Source organism: Vigna radiata, chromosome 9 (assembly GCF_000741045.1).
Source record: "Vigna radiata var. radiata cultivar VC1973A chromosome 9, Vradiata_ver6, whole genome shotgun sequence".
NCBI classification, from domain to species: Eukaryota; Viridiplantae; Streptophyta; class Magnoliopsida; order Fabales; family Fabaceae; genus Vigna; species Vigna radiata.
Window position 1 is genome coordinate 4,247,999 of NC_028359.1, and position 9,451 is coordinate 4,257,449.

General features: G+C 33.6%; 1 protein-coding gene across 1 annotated transcript; it reads right to left on the reverse strand.

Annotated features, from left to right (window-relative positions):
- Positions 1 to 7,464: 7,464 nt before the first annotated feature.
- LOC106773918 (beta-amyrin 24-hydroxylase-like) lies at positions 7,465 to 9,297 on the reverse strand. Its single transcript, XM_014660686.2, has 2 exons — positions 8,364 to 9,297; positions 7,465 to 8,222 (listed from the first exon to the last, which is right to left on the reverse strand). Exons 1-2 carry the CDS (start codon positions 9,258 to 9,260, stop codon positions 7,587 to 7,589), a joined length of 1,533 nt encoding a protein of 510 aa, XP_014516172.1. The 5' UTR covers positions 9,261 to 9,297; the 3' UTR covers positions 7,465 to 7,586.
- Positions 9,298 to 9,451: the final 154 nt, after the last annotated feature.

The window sequence follows — 9,451 nt, forward strand, 5'->3', positions numbered from 1 at the left end:
TCTGCAACAATAATCAACACGACTACAGAATCAATGAATTCAACAAATGAGAAAGGTGGGAGGATGAAACTAACTCTTCAATAACACTCAAAATTGATGAAAATTTGGTTTCATATTTAAGGTTCACCAATGTTACAAGATCACTGTATTCTCTTGTCTATTACCTCATCTCACAGTACGTGCATATTTCCAATAAGTGATGCAAATAGAACCAATCCAAAGACAGCAATGGAGATAGCAAAGATTATCTCCCCCACATAAGTACTTGTCTCGAGACCTTGCCCGACTGAACTGCAAAATGTCACAAAACAAAAATGACTTTGGCATGCTTTTAGCCTTAATCCTTAGGTTGTATTATGCTTTCAAAAGATGTTACAAACACCAAGTATGTATTTGATTTGGTCTTTGGAACCTTGGATCCACATGTGAAAAATATAAATTGTTCAAAGTAAATTCAGCTTGTTTGCATGTGGATGGATGGACGGATTTACGTTAGAGTTATGTTTGATATGATCTGATGGTGAAATTAAACATGCACTAAGCATATCGGCAATTAGATAGAAAAGTTGGCAACAAAATTAAGAACACAGGTTATCTTTATTAACACATAATGGTTGGTTGGTGAATGAATTAGATATATTTGAACTTTATTTTATTAGGTTTAGACCAAGATTACCATTTACTACATAAGTATGTAGAAGTAGAATTGTTATCATCATCAGTAATTCCAAATCAACTAAATGATCCTACTATCCTCTATAAATTTGATAAAAAGAGACAAAAGAGAAGAAAGAAAATAAGATTAAAAGATTGAGAACAAGGAAAAAGAAAGTGTTGAATAACAAACTATTCATGAGTTCCATTGTCACTTTCACATTGGTCTTCTCATCTCACTTAAGTGTAAATAATGCCTTCAAAACCTTGAGAAAAACCATATGAAAATGATGATGTCAAAACTTCTTTTCCATGTTCAATCAATTAGCAACCCTCTTACAATAATATAATACTAAAGTTTAAAGACTAATGGAAATTGTCAAAATATCATTCCTTAAAACTAGAAGACATCAAGTTTTTATCTATTTGCTGTAAAATCTTTCAAGAAGATTAAAAACGATTTCACAATTTTGTGATTAAAAATGTATGTCTAAGAGAAGGTAAATTCCATATAGTTGCTTAACCAAACACATTTGAAGTATGAGTCTAAGCTATTTATAAATTACTTCATATGTTCATCTTCATTCAATGTGATATTTGTTAAGCTTTTTTTGTAAGATTTATAAACAAAACATATTTGATATTCTAAAAGTGTTTACCACAAGGTCATTGATCATCCTCAAATAGGTCCGCAATTAAAAGTTGGAAGTGTGATAATCCTAAAAGATGTAAGTATTTTTTTTTTTTTGAAAAATAGTTAGTTATTAACCTTATATTCCCATATGAGGATATCAAATAAAACAATAATGTCTGAACAAGATGCAATTTTTTCACCAAAATGCGGAACATACTACCTTAACATAACACTTAACAATATTATTAAGGTAAACTTTACAATTGCTATCAATTGTGCTTTTTTATATTTTCTTAACTTGTTTTGAGCACTTTCACTAATAGTCTCGGTATGTGCAGGTGTTCGCAACTAATATTGACTGCCCAAATAGTTATATTTTCTTAACTTGTTTTGAGCACTTTCATATATAAAAAAACTTGACAACATGGTGCAGTAACTGGTTATACCTTCAACATTATGTGGTTATATATAAAATTGGTTTTGTACAATTGACGAAATCATTAATAACAAAATAAAGGGTCATCCAATCTTGCACTTGAATAAGACTTAAACCATATCACATCTAAGTAGAATGAGTAAAGCAATTAATTACGAGCACCCTGCATAAATCAAACACATATTAAACAATTTTTGGTTGAAAAATGATTTCACAAGTATTGGTGCAATAACTGGTTATCTCTTAAGTCCTGTGTGGTTATTTGTTAAGCTAGTTATGTACAAATAAAAAAAAATGCTTAAGTTCAATATCAAGGATCATATTACTTTGGTGTAGTAAGTGGTTATCCAATCAAGGGTAAGTGGTCTAGTATGAAAGTCCTTATATACAACATATCTAGTGGTTCTTGAGGATAGATTTCATCATATTTATTAATGCAATAACTGGTTATGTAGTCAATCCGATGTGGTTATTTCTTAAGCTGGTTATGTACATCTACAAAAATGCTTAAGTTGAATATAAAGGATCATATTAGTTAGTCCAGTAACTGGTTATCCAATCAAGGGTTTGTGGTTTAGTATGAAACTCGTTATGTAGAACAAAGATAGTGGTTCTCGAGGATAAATTTCGTCACATTTATGTACAGTAACTGGTTATGTACTCATTCTGATGTGGTTATTTTTGAAAGCAGTTTTGTACAAATGAAAAAATGCTTAAGTTCAATATCAAGGATCATATTACTTTGGTACAGTAAGTGGTTTTCCAATCAAAGGTATGTGTGTAGTATGAAAGTCGTTATATATAACAAATCTATTGTTTCTTGAGGATAAATTTAATCATATTTATTGGTGCACTAAGTGGTTTTGTATTCAATTGTATGTGGTTATTTCTTAAGTTGTTTATGTACATCTACAAATATTCTTAAGTTGAATATGAAAGATTATATTAGTTAGTCCAGTAAGTGGTTATCCGATCAAGGGTTTGTGGTCTAGTATGAAACTCGTTATGTAGAACAAATATAGCGGTTCTTGAGGATAAATTTCATCACATTTATTGTTGGTTGGTTCTATACAACTAAAATACTGCTTAAGTTCAATATGAAAGATCAAATTAGTTTGGTGTAATAAGTGATTATCCAATCAAGATATGTGATCTAGTATGAAACTCATTATGTAGAACAAATCTAGTAATTATTGAAGATAAATTTTATCACATTTACTGGAACAGTAACTTGTTATATACTCATTCTGATGAGGTTATTTCTAAAGCTGGTTTTGTACAACTAAAAAAATGCTTATATTGAATATCAAGGATGATAATACTTTGTACATTAAGTAGTTATATAATAAGTGCTATGTGGTTATTTATTAACCTTGTTATATACATCTAAAAAAAATGTTTTAAGTTAAATATAAAGGATCATATTCCTTAGTAGAGTAAGTGGTTATCCATTCAAGAATATGTGGTTTTTTATGTTTACAACTACACCAAGGATTCTTCCAAACGCTTGGTCTTAAATGAACTTTTACAAGAAAAACAAAAGAAAATTAAATCTAAAACATATTACAAATTTAGAATTCCAAGAGGGGATCAAGCTACACTACTTTGCTGCTCCATGTATGCATTATTTTGAAACTTGTTGAGCTGCTTCCATGCTTGTTTGGATCCTTTACCCCGTATACATTGCTGTTTCACATTTTTGTAGACCAGAACTAGCTACAGCAGGACATGTTCTTTTGCAGAACATGTTTTTTGCTCTGAAACAGCTTGGATATAGCAATGAGATGCAATCAAAAGGAGATTTGATGATCTGCACGTTTTGCCTATATCAAGGATCAACTCAAAGTCTTCCTTTAAGATTCACACACCTGCATTGTTATAGCCACCAAATATACTAATAAGAACTAAATTAGCTAGTACAAGAAAAGCAAAATCATCTAATCAAGACTTGGTGAAACTGTTTTGATCAACTTTTGCAAGTTAAAATCTGCTGCAGCTTGAGTTGTAAACCAGATCAAACAATTTAATTCAAAACCCTTTTTATCACTTCAAATTCTTTTCAAATCAGAAACTGTAAAAGTCTCACTAAAAAGGCACAACCCAGATTTGGCAAAATGGATTTTTCAGCACTTGGAAACTCAAACAGAATTTTCTCTCGGACAAGGGAATTTTGCTTTAGGTGTAACCTCACAAACACTCTTTCTTATTTGTTTTAGGCGTTTTATCTCCAGTAGAAACTTTCTTTTGGATGATAGATACTCAATCTCATCATCACTTGGCTATTTGGCTTGTGCTTCCAAATTTGGCTATAAAAGTTGTCAAATTTCAGTGTTTTATGCTGGTGGAAAGTGCAAATTCTGCTTGTTGGACAGGCCCTTTATATTCATAAATTTTGCTCCCTCTCCACTTCCTAAGATGCTACCTTGGTAGGGGAAGGGTTCTACAACTTGAATGCTCCAAATGGACTTCACAGCACCATTAAAATCATTAAAAAACAGTGACCAAACAGATTAGCAATTTTCACCAATTTCAGCACCAATATTTGACTTCAATTGGACAACTTAAGAGGTCAAAAAGCTTAAAAGCAATAAAAATAAGTGTAAAACAGAAGTAGGCACTCAAATGGATCCTAAGAAAGGTGTTAGAACAGATTACGAAAGCAAAGAAATCAAAATGCAGGTTGAAATGGCTTTAACTCAAAACTGTTTGATAAAAGCGAAAGGTATTTGATGAAATGTCTCAAAGAAAACCAGTTTTTATGTTTTTGGTTTTTATGTTTTTGGGTTTTGCCTGGGCTGCACGGTTCTTCATCCTTTTGAGCAATTTGCTTTACTTCTTTTAATCATTTAGTTCCATTTACTGAATCAGGTCTTGCTGACAGCCAAATCGAATTTCAAAGTAAATTCATCAAAACAACACCTAATTTTGAACTCTGCACCAAGAAAATGACTCTAAATTTGGTGGTTTGTGACTCAAATGATGCAACAGCGGTTCTGCATTAAATATGACCACTTAAACAACTTTATTTCATGATTTTAATCATGTTTCAACTCTAAATTGACACAAAATCAGACTGTTGCTCAAAATCACCATTCTACTTCCCAAAATTGACCCAAATGAATGGTTTTAGAAGTGATTTTGTGCACAAGTGATTCTGACACTTTACTAACCATTTGAACAGTTTCAAATCATCAAAATACACTTGTTTAAACTCAATTTTGGCTCAAAATCAAACTGCACCTGAAATTCACTTTGAAAGTTCCGAAAATCACTCAAAATGGAGGTTTGAACACACTAAATTGCACACAGGTCAATCTGACTTCAATTGAATTGTTCTAACAGTTTTAAGACATCAAATTGGACTTGTTTAAACTCTCAAACATCACAAAATCACTGCATCATGAAAAATGACCTATAATGACTCAACTATGCAGATTTTTCATCAAACACACCACGAAAATCAAGTTTAACAGATTCAAAGACTGTAACAACACTGAAATTGACTCAAGATATACTGAACTAAGCTAGAACAATGAAGCTTAGCATGATTCAAACTCAGATTACATAATTCAAACATTTAAGCACAGTGAAAAGCTTGGAATGAAAAAAAGCTTGGAATGAAACTGAAACAGAACAATGCTAATGGTTTTGAGCAACCAAGCTATGCATATTGCATTTCATTGCTTGTTATGGTTTTCTACACCTTTAGCAACCTTCAACAACATCAAACAAAGTTGTACAAAGCTATAGAATCAAAGAAATTCAACTGAAAAACAGATTCACAATTTAAAACAGAATTAAAATTCTGTAGCAGATTTCGGACAATCCTTCCTTTAGGGTTCCTTTACTTCTCAATGATGAGGAGAAAAGCATTGCCTCTTATCCTTCTGCCATAAAAAATGTATCCTTCTTTCGTAAATGCCTTAATGGACTCAATACAATAGCAGGTTTCACCCCCAACAACTCATGCACTTACTTTACTTATCTACAAGTATTTCAACACATTGAAAATATATAATATGTTTCTTTTATAGTTGCCTCAACCTATATGTTCATATGTAAAAACATAATCTGATATAAGGCTAATGTCAAACTTATTTTCTCTGCTGCTCCTCCTCCAAAAGGAAAACCAGCTACTGTCAAACTTACTTTTCAGCCTTGTGTTCAGATAAAGCTTTTTTGAGGTTGTGTTCATTCAAAATTTAAATTTTACCATAACTTATATAATAAAGTTTTGCATTAAAGTTCAACAAATGTTACTATGATAGCAAGAGCTTGATCTGCTTATACTTTGGTCGACATGTGAAACTTCAATTCCATAGAAATAAGTAAGTTTTGTTGAAGAGATTTGTATGTTGATGATGTGAGAGAGAGGGCTACAGTAAAGTTGAAAATATGATTTTATTAGTGCAAGAAATAAATGAGGAGGACTAGAGTGTAAAGTGAAGCTATTAGTATTGCCATTAATCAAATAAATGTAATACAGTTAGGCAGTTTTTTGGTCTCTATCAACTTGAGAAGGCGTGTAAAAAAGTGTATGAGCTTTTTTTTTTGGAAAAGAGAAAGGGTTGTAAGGGTAGTAGTACCTGCAGGGTTATTGTCTAGGTCTGCCCATGGCCACAACCATCATTTATGCTCTGTCTTCATCATTAACAACCACTTTGCTCATATTGGCTTAAAACATGGTCCTTTCAATCCAACTTCTTTGGTTTTTCTTATACTATTAATTAGCACAATTGCTTTAATCCTAAAATACTCTTTAATTTTTTTCTAAGATAAGGAATGATTTTTTGTGATGATGATCGTGAAAGTGATGAACTTAATGAAAAACAAACATAGTGTAAATCCATAAAATGAAATTTAGCTTAAATAACCTTCAAAAATTCAGCCAAGATTTCGTGTACGAAAATGTGATTAGGTTGAGTCAGTTACAACTTTCAATGGACTTACCAGAGACATTTAAAATATGACCTTTCTCCTAAGACATTTAAACCTTATCAACTGATATTTTCTTCTCAACCGAAAAAACTTCATTGTCAGTATTATTACATATTCGAACTTTATCATCAACATTGTGCCATAGACATTGGAAGTTCCACTAATAAGCAAACAATGGAACTTGTGGGAGGTTTCATAGTTAATCTTCCTTAACATGTTTTACTTTTTTTTAGTTAATGTCATATTCAAACTCAGACACTATTCATGGTTTAAAAAACCTAAATGGGATTTTGGATTCACAACCCAAAGAAGGTAGACGTGTGAACCTATTACTACTCGTCCTAATAAATTTTGGAACTTTACCTATTAAATTTTTGTTGTCAATTAAGTCTTTAAAATTTTGAAACCTTTTAATTTAGTCCACACAATTAGATATTTTTGTTAACTAGGTGGGTTACATGATACTTATATGTATTAACAAATGTTGTTATATAATATTTTGTTATAAAAGACCATGACAATCAAATTTTTCTAAAGAATTTACTGTATTTAATAGAAATTATTTTTAAATTTAATTAAAATTATAAATTATAAAATTCAAAAAATAAAACATATTAGACTATAGAAATATAAAATATATAACTATAACTTTATGAAATATAAACATATAAAGTTTAAATTATGAAATTCTTATATTATAAAATTATAAAAATGAAAATTTTAAAATTACAAAATTATAAACTATTATGAAGTTGCGAAAATATCAAAATATTAAATTACGAAATTATAAAATTACAAAATATAAAAACATAAAATTTTTTATTATATCCAGATAGTCTTGCACATTATATATACTAATTAAGGATCTTCATGCAACGGGCAAAACCTTGGCAAAGAAAACAGAGTTGCAGAAATCATCACTGTTCATGCAGCGAAGGGAGTAAACAGGGGAACAGGCTTGCAGGTAAGCGGCTTTTCCAAAAACACCGTCACTCTTCCCTCCTCCGTCATGTCAACGTCGTGACTCTTCCCATCATTCACCACCCAATCAAAGCACTGTATCAAACTCGCAAGTGTGCCTTGCATGACGAGTAACGCAAGTGAGGCTCCGGGGCAGCTTCTTCGTCCGCTTCCAAAGGGTAGAAGCTGATAGTACTGTCCCCTCACGTCGATTTTGCCTTTTCCGAGCTCATCGGAAACCAAAAATCTCTCTGGGTTGTACTCCAGTGGGTTGTCCCAGTATTTGGGGTCTCTGCCGATGGCCCACGTGCTGATCATGATGGTGGAGTGCGCAGGAATGTCGTAGCCATCAACCTGGCACGTGCGCATGGCTTCTCGCGCGAAGATTGGGGTCGGAGGGTGCAATCTCAGAGTCTCCTTCACCACTGCTTGCAGATAAGGGAGGTTAGGAATGTCTGACTCCTTCACCAGCCTCTCCTTTCCCACCACACGCTCTATCTCCTCTCTCGCCTTCTTCAACACCTCTGGGTTTCGCACCAGCTCCGCGAGGGACCATTCCAGAACACTAGCAGGTCCGTTTGTGCCGGCGATGAACATGTCCTGTGAAACGGTTAAGCTTTCTCAGTTTAAGGGTTCAGTTCCATAGTTCAAACTGTGATATTGTCTTCAGGTTTTATTGCTTGTTACTCACTTAAATATAAAAATTTATATATAAATAACTATCAGTTTTCATATACTGACCAGAGCAAAGGCTTTGGCACTTTCCCTTGTGAGTTTATTGTCAGCACCATCAGCTTCAATGAGGTCCAAGAGAATGTCGAAGAGATCTTTCTTCCTATCACTGTCAGCACCTGTTTTGGCCCTCGCCTCTTCGTGCTCCTTCAGCACCTTCTCCATCATCATATCAACCTTGCGGTGCGTTTCCATGTTCTTCTTCCCATATCCCTGCAGATCAAAAGGTTTCACAAACCCCAAAATATCTCCCAAGTTGAATGCACCCAGCAACTCCCCCACTTCCCTCGCCACCTTCCTCAACTGCGCCACAAAATCATCCACACCACTGCTCTTCTTTCCCATGATCATCCTCGTGATAATGTTATTCGTGTGCATTATCAGCTCTTGCCTCATCACCACCTCCTTCCCCGTCGCCGACATCTCCAACATCCGCTTCAAAAATGCTTCCACCTCACTCTCACGAATGCCCACAAAATGCTCCAGAGTCTTCCCGCTCAGAAGCTCCGTCATGCAGAGCTTCTTCAGGAAGCGCCAGTAGGTACCATACTGAATGAAAAAGTAATCGGCGGCACCGTAAGTTAAATTCTCGCTGGCAATCATTAAGGGGCGGTTGCAGAACGCCTCTTCGGAGGTTTTAAGGATCTCTTTGGCAGTCTCCGCAGACGACGCTACAACGATATTTTTGTAGCCGATCTTGATATGAATCAAGGGACCATAGCGTAGGGAGAGTTTGTAGAGTGCTTGGTGAAGCACCGAACGGAGATAGGGCGCGTGCCCTAGTAAGGGTATTGAGATGGGAGGGCCAGGTGGGAGTTTGTGTGATTTTTTGAAGATTGAACGAATAAAAATGGTGGAAAAGAGCCACAGGAAGAATAGAGCAAGGTAACCTTGTATGTCTTTCATGGCTGTACTATTTAGTTTCTAGGCAAAAACATCAAAGGTGTGTATGTTTATTTAATTTGATAGACATGTCGGCAGGGAATAAAATATGTGTTTAGTATTGTATTTTATATATATATATATATATATATATATATATATATATATATATATATATATATATATATATATATATATATATATATATATATATA

What these genes read in the sequence shown, in the direction of transcription:
- LOC106773918 (XM_014660686.2), bottom strand. Translation starts at nt 9,260, where the DNA reads ATGAAAGACATACAAGGTTACCTTGCTCTATTCTTCCTGTGGCTCTTT. An exon ending in GTGCCAAAGCCTTTGCTCTG is followed by an intron (nt 8,223 to 8,363) that starts GTCAGTATATGA and finishes ACCGTTTCACAG; the next exon opens with GACATGTTCATCGCCGGCAC.